This window comes from Lipophrys pholis (genome assembly GCF_963383615.2).
Source record: "Lipophrys pholis genome assembly, chromosome: 9".
Lineage (NCBI taxonomy): Eukaryota > Metazoa > Chordata > Actinopteri > Blenniiformes > Blenniidae > Lipophrys > Lipophrys pholis.
Genome location: NC_137639.1, coordinates 11,645,399 through 11,666,365, shown reverse-complemented (window position 1 = coordinate 11,666,365; position 20,967 = coordinate 11,645,399). Strand labels below are relative to the sequence as shown.

Genomic DNA, 20,967 nt, shown 5'->3' with positions numbered 1-20,967 from the left:
TAGACTCACTATTTAGCAACACATCTGTTACTTTGTGGGTAGTATTGATGAGTCATTACAAATTAGAATAGGATAGGATTACTTGTAAATGTCTCAAAATGATTCAATAGTGGGTCAGTATGATCATTTCATATGACCTTCTTTTGAAAAAACTGATTAATGAACAAATGATAAGTCAAAGAAGCTGCAACAAAACTGCTGGAATAAACTTCCAGCAAGTAGACAGCAGCAGGTAAGCTTTTTAAAGTAAGCTGGTGTTTATTTAGAGGCTGCAAATACATTATTCTCCGTAGAGGCAGGGAAATAATGTTACTTAACTAATTGTAGCTGCATGATTAATTCTGGAGGACTAATTGTTGCTGCGAAAGTTAGTGGCGCTACAGTAAAGTTCTTTACAGCAAATTGTGTAATGTCTCACAAAGTAATGTCTCACTCATTTTCCTGTGCTGTTACTTCATGGATGAAGTGAGTGAATAACAGTTCTGAGTGTTAACTAATGAGTATATATATATATATATATATATATAAATATATTTCAGGTCAAACAACATCCCTCCCCCACAAGCCTATACAAAAGAAAACATTATTAGATAAAAATCTTTATCAAATAAAACAGTCTCACTCACAGGAAGTCCTTGTTCCCCCTGAGACCCTGCTGGCCCACCTGGTCCCAGAGCTCCTGGTGCTCCCGGAGCTCCCTGATAGGAAGGCAGACGATAACATCAAACAACAGACAGAGAAGCAGATATAGCTACGGGTAGCTACAGGCGGAAGGATAAAGGTTATTAGTCAGACAAACAAAGGATATTAAGAAAACACACTTACAACAGGTCCCGGGGGTCCTTGTTGCCCCTGTGGCCCATTGTTACCAGGTAAACCCTGAAAAAATTAAATACAGTCAGTATAACAAATATTACCTTGTTCATATAGTAGTAGGTTGGACAGAAACACTCCTTTAATGAAATGCTATTAGGATCTAAGTTACTAGAAACCAGAATCGAGGCTACTGATTGTTTTAACAACAACGTCCAAACTCACTATTTGCTTTCAGTCACATTCATACAGAACACAGGAGTTTTCATCCCAACTATCACAGGTTTTCACGTGCAGGAGTTTGGTTGTTTTAAGGTGTACAGAAGCATATCTGGATCGCAATGTCTTCTCCATTATGCTGTGGTTTTTTTATTAAATAGAATCTGCCTCCTTCACTCCACAATCCTGTCGGTCAGCTGTCTGACTGTATGTAATGACATGATATATAATCACACGGCGAAGGCTTTGATGTGTTTTAGCATTCGTGAGTCATATAAACTGAACTGTGCTAATAATACACCGTTTGAAAGCTGAACCCACATGTGGATTGTTCTGGAAAATAGTTTAACCTGAGGTTCAGCTAATCCTTTCATTTCAGTTTGGATGTCTGCTAAACTCTGCGGTCACACACTGAGGCTGATGCCCTTTCAACATGGCCGCTCCTTATAAGGTCCTCGATATGGCCTCTGAGAAAAGACACATAACTGATTAAAAAAGAAGTGTGTAAAACTATTTCTTCCAGGTGTTCTTGGTTTCATGGCCCCACAAAGTTGAAGTTGGGGTGACAGAAGCCCCCAAAGATGAATCATCGGGTTCCTTCCTTGAAATAGCACGGCCACCTTTTGACTCGGACTGAGATTTTTCTCCAGAACTTTGTGTGATGAATGTACAGGCACATATGCATGTGCATCACACTCATCCACAATGTATTTACACAATTTTGTCATATTACAAATTTTATTTGAAGCAACCAAAGGAAAGAGAAGATTGGACATGAGAATTAAGATGAAATTGATTTGATCATCCACTGTTGTCTTGAAGTTGACACCGGTTCAGGCTCGATTCTCATTCTGTCAGGAAGTAACGTTAAGGTGATCATATTTTGATTTCCACTAAGAGGACACTTGGCCTGGCCAGGATATACTTGAATGAAAGTCAAATTTAATCAAAGATGTCTTTTAATTTAATATATATGTATGTTTAAAGTAGGCTTCCTCTGTATGTATCGAGTTATTTAACAACATTTTATTTCTCTATGACCACAGTTTCAGAAAGGCTTCTCAAAAGTTGCTAAACATGCTAAACGAATCAGTCTTTGATACTCAAGATATAGAAATAATGTCTAGAATGATATGATGGTAGAACTAATGGCATGCCTGTATTTATAAAATTGAAACACAACAACAAATTCACAGCTCATTTTTGAAGTCTTTTTGGGCAAATAGATAAATAAAATGGTAAATGAAGATTTTTTTGTTGCCTGCCCTTGCTTAGACAAACAGCATGTTGGCATTTTATGGGGAGTTCAGAACCAATGCTTGCAGGGTTGCCAGGTCTGAGAGATAAAACCAGCCCAAAAACCAGATCATTAAGAGAGCTCACAATATGCACATACAAAACACTCCCTGTAAAGTGTCAATATTACTGATAAAACATTGTCTTATTTACAAAATAACATCATATTTCAATCAGTGTGCTGGCAATACAAGCATTTTTTCCACAAAATAAGTAAAAAAAAACCAACAACAAGCATAGTTTGGGAGTGCAGTGGAGCCGCCCACAAGCCAGGTTCATGTCACATGCATTGAAGTATTGTAGTATTTTGTACAAAGTGCAAAACAGAATAAATGCACGCTTGGTAGTCCCTTGAGAAACACTAAAGACTGCCCTAGACAGGATGTGCGAGTGGACATGTCTGAGAAAAGAGAACATTTGGTCACCTAGGGTAACTTGAAATTTTCAAACAAAACTTTCCTTGCTGAAAGGACAGACCCCCATTTGTGACTGCGCCATGAGAAATCTGTTCTCATTACACGTTGAACCCTGGAAGAGACATGGGAGAAGAATAAAAGACTGCCAGATGTCACAAAAAACTTTCTCAGGATCTTGAGAAACTTCAGTTGTTCCACACGTATTCACTGGGGTTCTGTGCTATGACACGGAGGTTTTCACAGAAAAAGGAAGTGAGCCAGTGTGTCATTAAAAAACTGTCACACTGTAAACACTTGCTCTCCAAATCATCCTACTAATAGGACTCCAGAGGAAGCCTTGGATCCAGTCAAAATATTAAACCAGTTTTACTTTGAATTCGCTTTCACACGGCATAAAACCACGTGTGACAAAAAAGAATCCAAAACTTAATCCTGAACAAAACATTGCCAACAAAATGGCATTCAATCAAATCTTCATTTAAATGTAGTTGTAGGTCAAATAAAGTCCATTAATGTGTCTGCAAGATCAGTCAGTTAGTTTTGTCAATACTTATGGATGAAAGGTTTTTCACAGGATTAATAAAAAAAAAAAAAAAGAGAGAGAGAGAATATCCATTTACACATAGTTCTATATGATTATAATTCCAAATATATGAAACAGGAAATAACTGTAGCCTTCCTTCTTTAAAAAGACGTCAGTCTCGTGAATATGTATCGTTGCAGTCGTATATTGAGACGTGAGCAGCAGGTTGGTCGGTCTGAACTGCAGCCTGAGGAAAAGGAAGGAGGCTAATCTCATTATAATTTTTTTGAAATTTGCCTGAATACACACAAGCAGTGTACGCGGTTTTTCTATATAACCTCTATTAACAAAACCGAACCTCTCACTTATTTTGAACACTCCATGCAAAGTGCTGTGAAGATCAATTTGAAGGCGAACAGGAATGTCCCACTCCACAATATTACAGGTCATGAAAATCTCTCAAACACTGAACGTGTGAGCTGAATTGACAAGCGTGTCGGCGCGTTTTCATGAGGCTGAATTTTAGGGAAAACCTCAATCGACACGTATTGGTTTTGAATTGAAATAAAAGTTTGAGAACGAATAAAGATTTATAGCTCTCCCTGATCGATTTCACTGTGATATGAAGGGACGGAGTCCCCAGGAGACAGTAACTTGTTGTTTCCACTGATCCAGCTGGCTGCTGCTGTCTGCTTTCAGCCAAACCTGTGTTCTCTGTAACTCGCAGCCAGCCCGTCTTTGGCTTGTACTGATCTTGTACTGGCCTGTCCACAGCAGTAAAGTAATACTGGTACATTTTTAATGTAGATCAACACTGGGTTATCAGCTGTCTGCTGTATGTGTGGTATACACACCACATGATACCGACTAGTCGCGGCAGTAAATTCTCTTTGAATAGCAAAAAGGTGGCTGATTCCTGTCTGTCAAAGATAGCAGATGTTAGCTGATACCTACTGTATTCCTCTGCATGTTCTCATTTGGGCTAAACAGAACTGAAAATGGACTTGGTTATGTTTTGGAAGACGTCGCTTATCTAAGCTGCTTCATTAGTTCATGTTGGTGACTAGCCAGACTGGTCACATCCTGAAACCTCTTCTAAGACATAACCAAGTCCCGTTGACTTTATACAATTGAGATAGCTATTGGAGTGTGAGGACTAGATTGTTATCGGGATCCTCTGCTGCTTTCAATGGATCCACTGAAATAAACATTAACAGTTTATTCTGAGGTCATCAGTAGTAATTCTACAACAATTACACTTCTGATTACAAAGACTTCCAGTGTTGCATAGAAACAAAATTGCAATGAGCTCTTTGTGATTTTAAAAGCACATTATGCGTCGCGGGTTTATTATTTGTAGGAGTTCCTACAATGATTACAATTACCAAACGCCCAGCACAAACTGCAGTATTTTGATGAGACATTAATGTGAGAGGTCTGTTGTACTCAGTGGTACAAAGAGGGTGTCTTTCACAATTGATTGCAGCTAAAATTGCTCCCTGATTAGCCATTTCATACAATTACGCTCAATAATTACATCAGTGAACATGTTCTATAACCTGTGATGTAGTTCAGTGTGTTAATTATACGATACAAGGGTGATCGTTTCCATTCAGGTCAGGATGTTTGGATTAAATAAAGTACCAAAAGGAATGTACCAAGTTATTAGAGTTAGATGTTGTCATATTTGAACACATTATGACCTTGACTCCCTCTCAACTCACAGTGGGAATCAGACTTATCTCTGCAAAGAGGAAAAGACAAAGAGCTCAGTGATTAGAGAACCTGTCTCCACAGAAATCTATGTTATGACCAAATAGTAAACATTTGGATGCCATACATACATTTTCTATACTGATTTGTCCAGTTTGTGGTCCACCAGTACTCCAGCCGATCCCTGCTGACTTTAGGCAAAAGTGAAGTACAACCTGAACCAGTAGCTACACAACATATGCCATTACTTTGCATATAGTGAATTAGTCTTAAGTCCAATATTTCCTATTTATTGTGTGTTAATACTCTAACTAGTAATTTCATGTTTTGTCTTGTCTTGTCTTAAATGAAGTTTCTGTGGGTATTTTAATTGATTTAGCAGAATTTTCAATGCAATCAGTCCTTTTTAATAGTTAAACATTCCAAACTTTCCTCTCACACAGGAACCTGTAAATTGTCGTTCATGCTTGTTAAATTGTGATCATATTATTGTGACACCTGACTTATTGTGACACCCTTTCCGTCCCTAATCCAATTTATCTCGATTTCAGTTATTTGTTGTCATTGCTCGACTGCTCGCAAGACGCAAAAGAAAGAGAACAATAAAACTCTGATTTTGGCTTCGTCTCACTAACTTCGAATGAATACTGTGATTTTAATTACCATTTAGAAAGCGAGGGTGTATTACTAAGCCTTCAGCACATCACTGAACCTTTGATTCCTAATAAAACTACATGAAGCTACTCCAGCAGTTCTTTGTTAATGATTTTTAAGATGCACATAAAACAAAAAAACAAAAAAACAAGAAAGACTTTTGCTGAATTTGCTGGTGCTGTAAAACAAAAACACCCAGAGGAAAGCCGGCCTGATCCAAAGATTTTTTTTTTAAAGAAAGAAACTTTGTTAATATAAATATAGAATAGTTAATATTCCTCTTAGTAGTAGTGGTGCTAGTGCTATCAACAGATTAATATAACAGGTTAATTTGGGAGACCATGAAAACAAAACTGGATTATTACAGAGGGAAAAACACACATACGGTAAATAAAAAATGAATGCCTCAGTTTTTATAACTGTGATATTGTTCCTTCTCTCCAGGAGTCACGCTTCACAGATTCATTTGAACTCAGCACAGCAATTAATAACATTGTTAGGAACACCTATGTTTGTCTGAATACTGTGTTTGTCAAAAAACCTGCCGTGAAAAACAACACCTCCTGACTTGTGTTTCGGTGTGAAAGTTGTATGTCTTCTCATTTGCTCAGACGGTGTTTATGATGCAGCCTGCGGCAGAGCTTGCTGGAGCGTAAAGCAATCCAGCATCCACTTTTAAAGCCCCTCCGCTCTGGCTTCATCGTGCACATGTAACAGTTGCTTCTCTGTATAAATGTGGTTGTTTTCAACCACGAAACAAGAAAATACATGCGAATCACTGCTGTATTGAAAGAGTCACTGAGGATGTAAATCAGAAGAAAAAAAAAAAGAGCCTGTAGTATTTGGCTGTACTGGATAGCTACACTGTGCACACAGATCCTCTACTATGAATAATAAACACTCAGTTTTACAGGTTGTGACCATGTGTCAATATCTGCCTTGTAAAATGGCAACACGGCAGTTTGATGGAAATGCAGTTTGTATGAGTCACAGACATAAGAAGAAATATTATGGGTGGCATGGGAATATCGAAAAGGACACAACCTCAGGCCATCGGGTGTTCAGCGTGTTCCGGACTTTATATTTGAACATCAAAATAGAACAGAGCAGCTTCACAACCTGGCCAACGCCACTTTTTATAGCCAGTTGGAAAAACCTTGTTGTGAAGCAACACGAGAGAGAGAGAGAGCGAGAGAGAGAGAGAGAGAGAGAGAGAGAGAGAGAGAGAGAGAACTTGTGCTGGAAACAGATGAATAATAACACAAAAATAATGCAGATGTAAATTTAAGTCGTGGTAATGATTGGCTCCACTGATTACACCAGAATAAAATGTGAGCTAATTCTGTTCCTGCTGATGATTTGTGAACTTCATGTAGACCTGGCACAGTGAGAAGAAACCAGAGCCAACATACAAGTGTCCAGAGTGGAAACCACATGACGAGCCTTCAAACTATGTACGACTTCTGACAACTACCGCTGACGAGATGAGCGTCTGGATGCGGCCAATGAAGAGACAGCAGATGGATTATGTGCAAAGTCTTTCACCTCTGAAGGAGCCAAACCAGGACAACACGCTTCGCTTTTCATATTACATATCTGGTTAAAAAAAAAAAAAACGCCTTTTTCTGCATGCTGTCACATTCTTTGGCCATGTTACTGTTTTGGTATTTATGGCCCAGCTGAGAACTGTAAGGTCTGATTCCACTGTCAAGATCATCTACAGGCAGCTGGTATTACAGAGTCTTCATGAAGGGCATCTGATCTACTGTGAAAGCTCTGTTTAATAACCCAGACGGTACACAACTTCAAGAGCTGGAGACAGAAATGCACAGTTATACAAAGTGGCATAAACTTGAAGACACACACAGATGTGTGTTTAGATACAGTACCTAGCTGGAAAACTAAAAAAGAAATTGCGATTTAATTCAGATCTAAAATCATTTCACGTTCCCTTTGTTGTAGGACCTTAGTTGGACAACTATAAATAGAGCGGAGTATCTCGCTGATAAGAGTTGGGATGGAAAAGGTCTTTATACATTTTTATTCTTTTTTAAACATATCCATCCATCCATCTTAGACAAACGTAGCTTTGAATATCACAAACAAATGTGCTTTGTTCATTTCAACAAACTTCTATTATTGATGTAAAAGTAAATTATTAAAGTCCCTTCAACTCATGGAAATGGTGCCAGGAGAACATTCTGCAAATTTATGATGTGTCAACTTCATATAAAACAAGGAACCTGTCTTTGACTTCTGGGGCTTCGCATATGTGTCAGCACAAACGTATAAAGATGCTTTATTTTAAGATAATTATTCAGTTTAATGTCTCAATGCACTCTGAAATGAAAGAATAGAACAAATGATCTATTTGAGATAAAAGAAGAAATCATGGAAAATGAAAATACATTCTGCCCATTTCACTCATGAAAGCCGCCACCTGTGACAGATATAACAGCTGAACACACCTGTGGCTTTCTTTCTATAATGGAAATCAAACATTCTTCAGAAAGTGTTTCCAACTCTGTTGCAGAATTTCTCATAAATGTATGTCACTTGTAAATTGCTTTGCTTTACCACTTCTGTCCAGTTTATAACAAACCAGCTTGATGGGGTTTGAGTCCAGAGACTGCGCTGGCCACTGAATGTTTTCAAGCTTACCATCTTCTTACTTTTTCCAAAATGTTGTTCAGGCATAGCTTGGACTTATATAAAACAGCCACACCTTGACTTTGGAATTTCTCCACAGAAAGGACGTATATTATTAAAAAGTTATGATGGTCCGTCTCCAACGCTGCTTTTATGCAGACAGAAGGGGTTGTAAGTAATCCAGAAAAGTTGGAACACCTGTAGGAAATAATAGCACCAGCCTTCATGGCTCAATCCATCTCTTTTGCTGCAGAGCAGCTTTAAGTTGTTAACACATTACTTGTTCCCTTTTTGTAATATTGTAACATGCACAGTGCACTTTTTTTTAACCGCTGGCAGTTCACCATATCCAGTTAGTCACTTGAATGACTAGAATTATAATAAATAACGGAATAAAACTGAGATGCTCTAAAACGTTTGACCAGTTGTTTACATAAATATATGATATAAAGTAGAGAGAGAAATTTTGAATTCATGAATCATGATCTGCATGTTTGATTTGGCACAAGTTTTATACCAGATGACCTTCCTGATGCATTGGGATTCAAAACAGCAAACAGGACACAAAAATGTCTTTCTTATCTATCTCTGTAGAGATTTACATCTTGGTTAAATCTTTTTATAATTCACCAATTTTTGAATTTTCAAAAACAGTACAAAAGGTTGGTATCTTACCCTTATTCCAGGCGGGCCTTCTCTACCAGGTGATCCAGGACTTCCAGAAACACCCTAAACAAAATACATACACATAATTAATACCACAGTAGAACGGTTACTACTCTGTTCAACCAGCAGCTAGATATTTTACAAAGATACAAGAAAGAAAACTATTTAGGGAAGATACTCATTGAATCCGTTAAAAAGCAAGGCTCTTTATATGCAGAGTTTGCATGTTCATCCTGAGCTTGCATGGATTCTCTCAGGGTACTCCAGCTTCATCTTAGCGCAAGTGTAATTAGACTACATGTGTAATTGTTCTGTCTTGGTAAAAGACAAAGGGACTGGCACCCTGTCCATATGCCTTCTCTTTTGCACACTGTCTGCTGAGATAAGCTTCTCGCCCCACGACTCTCCACAGGCTGAAGCAGTTACAGATAATGGATGGATTTAATCCTCTAAATCTCTCTCAGTAGAACGCGATGTGTCTTTTCCATTATTATCATCTCATAATTACGATGCACACAAACAATCACACAAAGGTCAAAAAACAGCACAGGAGTTGCGGTCTTGCTCAATGACTGTTTGACAGCAGCAGAGATAAATTTGATTTGAGGAGAGGACCACCCTCCAGCCCTCAGGGTGCAGTCTCTTTCCCAGCAGGCAAGCCTGCATCTCCATCTCCCGCCCCATTTCTCTCTTCATCTACCTCTCCGCAGGTCATCGCACACAGCCAATTCCAAAATACAGTCATAGATTAAGTGTTGAAGTGATTTATCTCTGCACTTCACTATTAGTGGAGGGCTCATAAAACAGGACAGTTAACACTGTTAAAGGTTCCACAAATTACACGACAGGGTCGCCGAGGACAGGCCTCATATGATTAATGATGTTCCGCCGTTCCCATGTTGGCTGATGTGTATTCTCCCAAGACGTCTACAATAATCTCTCCCCTGTCGCTTTCCTTCGCAGAGCACGGAAATCTGCTCATAACATGGTAATTATGGAATACACTGAGTCAGAAAGAATTTAATCATATAATAAGTTTGGAAAAATGCAAGTGAGGCAAGTTAGTTTTTGAGAGGCAGATCTCACACAATTATAAACAATCAACAAATCATTTGAGTGTTCCAAGAGATTTTTTTTTTTTTATTGTTTTCTGCAGATTTTTTATTGGCTCCGACATAAATCCATTTTAAACTTGTTTTGAAAACAAAGACTTGGTCTTGAATACTAACTCACTAACTATGAAATATTCAGCATTCAATTATCAAGTATGTGATTGTTTCTTAATAAATTCTTTCTCACACTTGAGCGATATGGAGAATTAAAAGAGCGAAGAAGGCTAAAGAAATGAATTATCCAAGTGTGCAAGTCATTCGGATTCAGTACATTGGCCTTGGGACTGCTTTGCCACAGAATGAAACACACACATACACACACACACGTACATGCAGCGTCCAGAAGATTAAGTATTGAGTAAGACAGGGGAGCAAGGAGGCCAAGCATATACATCTGCAGAATATCTAGAAGGAGATAGACATTAAATTATTTCCACACGCACTTGTAATGGGGAATTTGTTGTATATAAGTACACACACACACACACACACACACACAGACACATACACACACATGATGACAATGAGAACAAGATGAAGGGAGACGGCCACACACAAACATGTGCTCTTTGTTATTCAATGCAGGTGTGTTTCACACGGTCGGATTGAAACCGAGGTGGAGGGGACGCCGATGACAAGGTTACGTTGTATTTACTGCAGCGAGAGTAAGGAGCGAGCGAGCGAGGGACAGCGAAGGAGGAGAGGAAAAAAGGACAAGGGAAAGAGCGAGCGAAAGGAAGGTAATTGATGCTTTAGAGTTGTGATATTCTCTGTGGTCCCTCGTATATTACAACTGGGCCCTGGAAGCTACAATATTCCCCCACTGAGCCACACACACCCATTCATATTCCTCTCTTTGACAAAACACATTATTACTCAGTAACACAGTGCAGCACAGGGCAGCACTGCCAGTTTTTATTAATAGAACTGCGCAGGCAAAGAAAGCACGAGGTAGTGCCTCATCCAGAAGTGTTGCAGCTCTCCGTGAGCTTGAGCAGAGACTAGTTGTTCCCGTCTCAGGGGAGCCGATACCTCTCCCTCTTTCTTAGAAAAATTAAACAAGTATACCAGGCCTGAGCATAACTTACAGGTTTCCAGGCTCATTAGGTCCTCATCAAACCCTCAATTACAGAAAGTTCTCCAAGGAACAAACTATAGTCAGCACTTCATACTTTGCATCTTCCAACACAGGACACATAGTTTGTCCTTTATAAGAAATCATAAAATAAATACCCAGACAATTAAGTAAATTGGGGATTTCATCAGAATTTTTGTCTTATAATTAATACACTTGATTCAAAAGACTTTGAGGATGTAGTTGGTATTGCTGCCAAAGCATTCCATTTCCCCTGAAAGTGATTAAAACAAGTATAAGCAGTGTGGTATGATCAGTGACTGACAGATGGGAGCAGTGACTTGTCAGTTAAATTCACTGGTGTAAGGAATGAAATAAAATATATTTAAAGCGTAACTCTGCTTCTTTTTATTCCCTGCCCAAACCGTCTCTTAACATTCAAACTTTTCCACCCGTAGTTCCACATGGAGTACGTGCCTGCAGCTAAAGACGGCTATTATGAAAGTTTTTTAGTCTATCTACTCATTCTCTCAAATTTTCTTATTCTATGTTTCTTAATAAATAAATGTTGCATAACCCAAATCTCTACTTCAGAACAATGAAAGACTTTAAGTGTATTCCTCTGAACAATCCTCTTGGGACAACTACAGGAAGCTAGATAGAGTTGACGCTGGAACATGTATTTCTATCTATTGTCATTTTTTTGGCCAGCCCACCAAAGAGAGGACAACAAATTGACAATAATTAAGTAAATTATCTGACATCGCCACAATTCTAAGTTCCCCATTTACAGTATGCATTTAATATCTAACTCACCGATCGAGGCAGAAAATAATACCCAAGCCCATAAACTGAAAGGTTGTGTGTGAGTCTGCGGTCGTCTGTGTGTAGGGACATGAAGCCGTTTGCATGGTCACATTCAGGACACATATAGAAAGAACTATTTGTCATGATGTAAATAAAAAAAGGCTTTTTAGCCTGTGTGTTTTGGTTAAGTGTTAAATTATATCTTTACTAATCCATTGGCGCCTCTTCTTCAATCCAGGAAAATAAAGTTAAATATTTGACCACATATCCTGCATTGCGGGGTGTTTACAGATTTTTACATCCAATACAAATGCCCGTTTGAAGAGGCAGGAGGACAATTGCTTTCGAGTTTCATAATTTCAACAACATTTTTTTTTCCATTAAAGACCTGTTTATTACCTTAATCAATTTAGTTGAATAAGCTTTGTGGTTGCTATTTAAAACTTGTTATTTTGTTTTGTCTGATTGCTGTTATTGTTTATTCTAAAGAGTCAGACGGGGCTACAACATGGGTCTGAATCTTTTCAGGTCTGACGTGATACTGTGCTTTAAATAAGAGGATATTTTACTACTTTAAACACTCTGCATTATGGTGTAACTTTAAAAATAAAATTGCAGGGGAATATTTTTTAAAGCTGCAGGAATAGCAAACAATTAAAAAAAAAACTTTATGAAAGAAGACGTAAGCTCAAAACCCAATTGTTAAGTTCAATATATTTACAACAGTAGCGAATGACTCCTATTTTTTTCAAAGTCTCCTGCTTTGACTCACATTATTTAAATAAATCAGACATAATTAAGTTGCACAAGTGTGAAATTCATTTGAGTCAAGTGTGGAGCAGCTACATGTTTACTAGGAACGGTGAAAAGCTGCCTTGTGTAACTTTTACGATCTTCAACCTGAGTGGAAATCCCATTAAGTACAAAAACCAACAGCGAATGTGAAGTGCTCTGAAAGTATGAGAGAAACTTAGAGGCCTGACAGCAATAATCAGTATGTATCAAAGAGTTTGTTTTAACAACGTGGTGTGTCACTCCGTCCTCCCTCTACTTTACAACAGATCTACATGTTTATACGGTATGTGTGGCTGTCGCTGTTGCTTTAAACTCATTCAAATGGATCCTTTTAACCAAGTTCTGCAGAGGTTGGATAACAACAAGTCAATCACAGGAAGTTGGTGTTTTGGAAGCATCAAAAATGTATCATACATGAACCCGAATCGACAAACTATGTTTAAGCAGCAATTACTACTGAGACCTCTGAGTCGTTTTTTACTTTTGTCATTACATGCATGGCACGCACCCTCCTTGTTTAAGGATCTACAAACACTGAATCTAAAACAAGTAGATCAACTCAAACCTCAAACAACGAAACATTGAATTCCCACTTTAAAGCTACATAAGCTTCGTCTCATTTCTGAACAGCTCAATGTTCAACTATCACATGACTTTCACATTATCGAAAAAATCTTTGGCACAGAAGAGCTAGAAATCGTTTCCTGGGTGCAACCCACACTTTCAGCTTTGCTGCACATCCCAGAAATACATGTACCTTACAAATATGCCACCATTTAAAAGGAAAAATAATCAGGCTTTTCACAAGAAAAAGATGTTGTTGTTTTTTGCCAAGAAGCATAATCTACCAAACAAAAATGTCCTTACGTTCTGTCTTTTTTGAAAAATGGTTGTAACATCACTGATGACGATGCAGAGAAGAAATTCTCTAAATTCAGACCTCACTAAATCCTATTAAAATAGATCAATCTACCAATCAAATCTTAATTATCATTTCATAACAATATTGTTTATAATTATTATTTAAATTATTTCATCATCTCATATTTTCTTCCTTACACTTGCAGTAGGACCAGTTTGTTGCATTTATGGAAATAATATCAGTTTTAGTTCTACTTATTCATTTGTGATTATGATTTCTTCTATAAATTTCCAAGTAAGAAGTCATGTTGGGAAAAGTAGACGTCCCATTTGTCAGAAAGCTCTCCTGAGCAGAGCTGTAATTATCTATCCTGCTCACTAACTGATCGCTTGCTTCATCATCTACATTTCCATGAATGAAATCTGATACCCAGTGAAATCCTACTCTCTTACTATGTTAATAAGCTCCTGTTTATGGGATGAGGAGCTCCTCATTCATTTTGAACTATCTCCTGACTCCTCCTGGCTGAAGCATTAAAGATATCTGACATTAGCCTTGAGCCACTGTTCATATCAATAGAAGATCTATCAGATACTTTATCCATAAGTTATCCCAGTTGTTTTGCTTCTGTGTCTACTAGTATTTAGTTTATGAAATAGTTTGCTCATAACTCTAATGACTGGAAATGATTGGACCAATAACTAATCATTTGCTAAAATGAGTAACTTTTAAAAACACTGAATGTAACGGACACATTACCGATGAAATCTTCCTAGAAAGAGATTCAGGAGAACGCTGACCCTTGCTGGTGTCCAAGACTCCCAGTAGAACCCCATTAAATTAATTCAGTAATACCTTTGACTGGTTCACTGCTCCATAATAGAGATGCTGGTAATGATTATTCACATCTCAATGATTTCATTAGACTGCTCTGAGTCAGCGTCCACGTGAGTGTGTGTCAGCAACAAACACACACACACACACACACACACACACACACACACACACACACACACACACACACACACACACACACACACACACACACACACACACACACACGCACACACGCACACACACACGGTGCTGCTTAAGCATTTATGTCTATCTAATCTAACCTCATAAACTCTTCCCTCCGTCTCCTCCCACTCTGTCACGCAGTAACGCTGTAAACTCAACCCCACTGTAAGGGTGGCCTGAGAAATATAGGGATGTGATGAAAAATGAGCTAAAGTTCTGGTAAAGTGCCTTTATAGAGCAACAGTTTTGTGAGCCGGCAGGGCTGTGACAACTCTGAGATAATGGATGTCAAATTTATTCATGTGCGCCACACCTACACACCCCATTTAGAAACACACACCTATACACAGATCGCTGGGTTTGTTCTGAGGCAACGCAACTTAGTTCTCTTAGTTAAGAGTAACACACACAGGTGAAAGGCAGCGTCTGTCAGGCAGGTAAACAGCCGCCTCTTTGTCCTCGGAGTCGCCATCATATCAGCATGCACCGACACACACCTCACCACCACATCTTATTATCACCATCATTTTTGCTCTCACCATTGGGCCGACAGGCCCGATCTCTCCTCTGTCTCCCTTCTCCCCAGCAGCTCCCTGTAAAACAAACAGTGTCACTGCAGATTCACTCACCGCACGGGTGGCTACCAAAAGAGCGCAGAAGCCAACATCAGTTATCTTAATAAGATGCAGTGCCACTGTAGGTCCCCAGCACAGCTTCAGTGTGCTTTGGACAAGATCCTACTAAAGTCTGGATGTCCCTTTGAGGCATTTATCAACATTTGACAGTTGAAACTGGCAGGTGGCAGACATGTTAACATGAAGTCCCTCCATCAGTGAGTACATTTTGTGAACGGGATGCGGTAAGACAGGAACAAAGTGGCAAATAGTACTCTCAATTTCCATCAGTATTCAATTGATAAATACACAATATCAAAAACAAAGATTTAACTATATAGTTGTCTTAATTGCAAAAAAACAGACTTTCTTTTTTTTTATGACAAACACAATCCAGATAAACATTGTTTCTTCAAAGGTTGATGAGATATTACACAAGCATGTTTTTCTTACGGGAGGTCCCTGGATGGAAAGCCCACTGGGTCCTTGAGGACCAGGAGGTCCGGGGGGTCCACTTGGGCCAACTTCTCCTACGGGTCCTTGAGATCCCTGTGAAACAACCCAACATGAGACCACAGGAGGATCTTATCATGACACGAAAGCTAGACAAAACAGAACTTATGTATGACTACTGTTACACTAACTAAATTGTAATAAAATACAATCAAGTCAGAGTATTGAGGAGTATTCTCCAAAAAGTACTTGAGCATTTGATTCATTTCACCTCAACAAAAGAAGTCCATCATTCGTTGTATAGTTTTCGAAACAATTAAGTATAAAATTGACACTCTGGAATTCGGTTCAGTGAAAAAAAGAATGTGTGTTTTCTCGGTCAGGAAAATCCTGATTGGCTACAAAAATGACGTTTATAAGGGTTAAATATTACATTCTATTATGGGAGCATTAAGACGTAAAACGTGAACGTAAAATAAACATGGTGTAAACTGTACTTTACCGTGAGTGAAACGGAATTTTGTGTGCGTGCGCGTATGTGTGTACTTATATAGAACAAATTCCCCCTTACAAGCAAGCTCTTCAAGGCTCTGTGAAACCAGTTTCACAGAGTTGGCAAAAAAAAGCTGAAGGTGTCACATTTCTGCAAGTTTGTGTTCTAATTGTTCAGCGGATCTGTGATGAATTGCTCCTGCATTGTTCAGTCTGCTCTCCGTCCAGTGTGCGTGTCTGTTCGTGTGTGTGTGTGTGTGTGTGTGTGCGTGCGTCTGTGAAAAAATAGTTCCGCCTCAGAGGACAGGCGCTGAGGGAAGAGTCACCACTCAGAAGCAGAAGCAGGTTTTAAGAGCCGTCATTAGTTATAATAACTTATTATAGCTCTTATCACATGACACCAGAGGGTCCCTCCAGGTTCGGAAGTGCAGATCTAAACATAGCAAATATACATGGCAATTTCAAAGCCTCAGCGCCGCAATTCTGAGCTCTTCTTATAAGTGTAAGGAATAATAACTGAAGATTGTCCATCTTTTAGACACTGTGCCTGCGTACAACAGGTAATGTAAATGGGCTCATTTGCTCATGATCTGCACCAATTCAGCATGAAGTCCACCAGGTTCAGCCTCTGTTTAACCTCATGGCTCAATACTTTTAGAAGGTTTATAACCACTGGCAGCGTTGACAATACGATTTACAGCAGGATGTATGTTTAGACTCTTGTCCATCCATCTACAATTGGAGTATTGCTGGTGTGGCGGCTCATTTAATCCAAGTGTATGAGCTGCAGACAGACAGTTCCTACAGTGGGAGTCAGAAAAAAGGAATTCCCGCAAACCACCACTGACTCTCTGTGTTTGCAGCTTGTTGGCTCAGCAGCAGTAGCCAAAGTCATCAATACTCCAGCTGTATTTATTGTTTTACTACTCAACCCGGCAGTTGCTGGGTTCATGTCTCTCTTATCCATGCAAACAATCAAAAGAAACCATGGATATATATACATGAATGGACGGAGAATGAAAACAAACACTGAACTTAAATGCCTTATGTTGTGTTTAACTAAGGTATCAATGAACGATGGCGCTAAATCACCTAAGAAGTTCAATCCAACAAAAGACGCCTCAAATTTAAATGACTAACAGGTTTATTTTAGTAACTGAACAATCCGTTATTCAGCGCTTAATAAAAAATTCACTAGGAAGGATTAGCAAAAATGACTAAGGATGAATTCATGGAGCAGCGTGTCTCATAATGCAGCTGGTAAAATACACTTGGCTGAAGCTCCAGAGCTCCAGACTATAACAGGAGTGATCTGGCAAGCATGTATTAACCATTTATTGGGTAAGTCAACAAATGTGGTAATTTCTTTCAAAAAAATAATCTTATCTGAATGACAACAGAAGATTACATTATTAAATTAATCATTAAACAGAGGAATGAGCTGCTGGCATGCTGTGTCCTTGCAGTGGCAAAGCATCTTTGATGTGTAAATGGCACATAAGGTAAAAAATAATCAGATTGATGATGTCATATGAAGGATTAATGCGATTTAGTGTACCGTGAAGTACGCGTGTGCCAGGAGGACAGAGAAACCAAAGGTCACTTCAAATCAAACATATTTTCTTTCATCGAAACAACAAATTCTTTGTTGGAGAACCTTTGCATGAGACTGTTCTCTACTTGAATGTTGAGCAAAATATGCTAACGTATCACTTCACACAAGGCACTCGATCCACGGCCACTCAGCACAGTCAGAGTGGGACATATGGTCGAGATGAACAGTCTCGCATTCTTGATTGGCTACCCAGCGGTGTTTGAGCAGAAGTGTCAAAACCAATGCCGTTTCTCGCAAAGGAGAAAAGCCTGAAAACATTTTTTAATGTTCAGATTAAATTACACTCATAGGGACTTGGAGAGTATTGAGATTTATAAAAAAAAGATTTATAAAAACAAAAACTCAAAATGTGTGAGGCCTTGTAATAACTGGCACAGCTGCATGGGTTGTAAACTTTGCTGACATTTGTGTGTGGTGGTGACTGGTGCCCTGCTTTAACCCTTTATGAGGCACACATTGAAATTCCTGGAAACTACAACCCCATATAGTGGTTAGTACATATTTAAAGACTTCAGAATTTTAAAGTTGGATGAACACCCTTATGTGTCATTTATCAATCGGATTAAAAATCCCAATTTTTACAGCCATAATTCTCAAAATGTTATTGGCTCAATGGATTCCTACTACTTATTCTGTTATTTGTTCAAAAAGTGCTGTATATATAACTTAACAGCAACATGCACCAGTATGGTTGACTTTTATGTGTACAGTTTGAAAAATATGCTACTTACTTCTTTTATTCCATTTCTATAGTGAATGCATCAGTTAACATCTCTGACTGGGAGGAAGAGAAACATTGCCAAAGCAAGAGGGCAAGATATTACCTGTTTGTTCAATATGACCACATAATGATGTTATTTAACACTGTCAACTAATCACAACTAGAGGTTTGGACGATACAGGCTTATTTGAGAGTTAATCTTGAAATTCGGATGAGGCTTTTTCAAATTTCCATTTTCTTTTTCATCCCAATGGTACGTGGAATGAAGAGCAGCATGCACTATCTAACAGACCTTTTCTCTAACCTCTGTACATTTGTCAACTGAATACCACGTTAAACAGAAGCTGTATTGCCATTGGAAGCCACCATTAGTAAAATGAAAAGAAAAAACATTTTTATTGAGCGGAGCGGGATCTGCTCACCACAAGTTGTAAACTGACCCTCTTTCAACCTCCCGTAGTGCTCAGGCAGACTGAACTTTGCCAAGAGAAACCACAAAGCTCAACACAAGGTGTTATTATTGAGGTGTCAGCCAGGATATATCGATTTTTCAGGCTTCAATGTGCAATTTATTCACCCAGAAATCACAGAAAATTTGCTGGCACCTCTGGTTTATGGTGACGACCATACCCTGATTATTTCCCACCAGCTTCTCACCACAGCGTGCACCAAAATTTGACCCGTGAAATTCAGCCTTGGAGCAGTATTGCTGTCAACCTCCAAAGCTCGGAACATGTCCCAACAAAGTGCACCGAAATAGATATTATTTGAGACTTTAAGAAGTGCTGTGGTGTCGTAGGATTTGAGTGGATTTTACACACCGTCACTCCTGGCTCTCCTCGGTCTCCTCTGGCTCCCCTAATGCCTGGACCACCCTGAAACACAGACCCCGAACACACTGTAACAACAGAACATCACCCACATTTGAACATTGTGTGCTCAAAAAGAGTAATGGATAAGACACCCACATTAGAAAAAAAATACAGAACTTCTCCGAACATGGAAACTGTAGCTCATGCCTAACAATGTTGTAAAAGCAGAACTGCACATGTCTGCGTTCTACATACTGTAGATTATGAGTATGATGGACGGAGTCCAATGCCGATCGATGCGGCAAATTGCCTCTTTGAGCTCTGCGTTTTATTACGCTGCATCTGTGAGGAACAGCGACAGTCTGAAGCTGTAAACCTTGGGCTGACCCCTCAAGCCCCGAGGTTTATCCAGGGAGAGACAACACACATCTGCTGATCGTTGGCCTATTTGGGATAAATCCTCTTCCTGTGTTTGCTTGAATAGATCTCCCCAAGGACAAGGGGACAACAATGTGCCTCCTTCAGACAGGAACAAGAGTAGAGAGATTTTAAAGGGGACGCCCATTTATTTTTTATATCCAGTTTTTATTGGTTTTTAATATCAGGTATATGTATAATTTGTTATTTTTGTACATATTTTCTTTTGACATTTTAGAATGTGTTATTTCCACAACCATTGACAGATTGATGCACACATGGTAACGTATTCCATAACGAGTAGATTAGGTTGTTTTTAGATTAAAGTTTTTTCCTCATTTTAACCACTTGCATCAAATTCTTTAACCTAGTAACAATGGAAACATACAGTTTTAGTTATTATCTGTGTCAATGAATCAGCTGACCCAGCTGTGGTGTTTTCCATCACCTGGAGTAAATGGCTCTGCAGGCCTAAAAGAATTTGAATGATATCCATCTTTCATACCACCAGAACCAAGGATGCCAATCCCAGTTGATGTGGGGTAAAAGCAGGGAGAGTTCAGACGGTCTATCATAGGACAAGCACAGAGACAAAGACACACATATGGACACTTTTAGATTACATAATTAACCCCAATGTATGTTTTTGGACTATGGGAGGAAACCCGAGTACCACAGTTGCCGTTTGCACTTGTATTGTGAGGTACACAACTAATTGTTTGTCAATTTAGACATTTTCTTTGTTGTGGTCTTCTGAACAACATTTGACTGTGACTTGGTGGAGGCAAAATTAAACCCGCAGAGAAGCTGAAATTGGCTTCCAACATTGATAATACAGACAATTATGGCTGGATATTTCCTCCAACATTTAATGGAAATAGAAAAAAAACAAAAAAACATAGTTATTATGATTTAACTGAGCAATTTGATGCTGAAAGCAAATTTACATGTTTTAAATAATGCTTGAATCTCAAACAGCATGGGCACCGCTCGGTTTTAACAAACGGGAATTGCAGGTATGAGCACGTCTCGTTTCTCTAAATATCAGATTGATTGTGGGCTGATGTTCAGTATTAAGCTGCGGCTGTGCCAAGTCAGGTTGCACAGATTGTTGTGGTGATCCAGTGGTGGCAATCAATTCCATTTCAAACATGACTCAAACTCAGAGCTGAAGAGGTGTGCTGCTGTGTCAGGCAGGAAAAGGCATATATCCAACAGTGAAG

The 20,967-nt window shown here is 38.9% G+C and overlaps 1 protein-coding gene across 1 annotated transcript in view; it reads right to left on the bottom strand.

The window, feature by feature from the left end:
* Window positions 1-20,967, bottom strand: part of col14a1a (collagen, type XIV, alpha 1a) — a 147,384-nt gene that overhangs the window by 18,002 nt on the left and 108,415 nt on the right. Inside the window, exons 37-42 of the mRNA XM_080470929.1 lie at window positions 19,337-19,390; window positions 15,688-15,783; window positions 15,160-15,213; window positions 8,959-9,012; window positions 826-879; window positions 627-698 (exon numbers count right to left, since the gene is read on the bottom strand). Of these exons, the coding sequence (XP_080327055.1) occupies window positions 627-698; window positions 826-879; window positions 8,959-9,012; window positions 15,160-15,213; window positions 15,688-15,783; window positions 19,337-19,390 (384 nt within the window). The remainder of the gene's footprint in view (window positions 1-626; window positions 699-825; window positions 880-8,958; window positions 9,013-15,159; window positions 15,214-15,687; window positions 15,784-19,336; window positions 19,391-20,967) is intronic.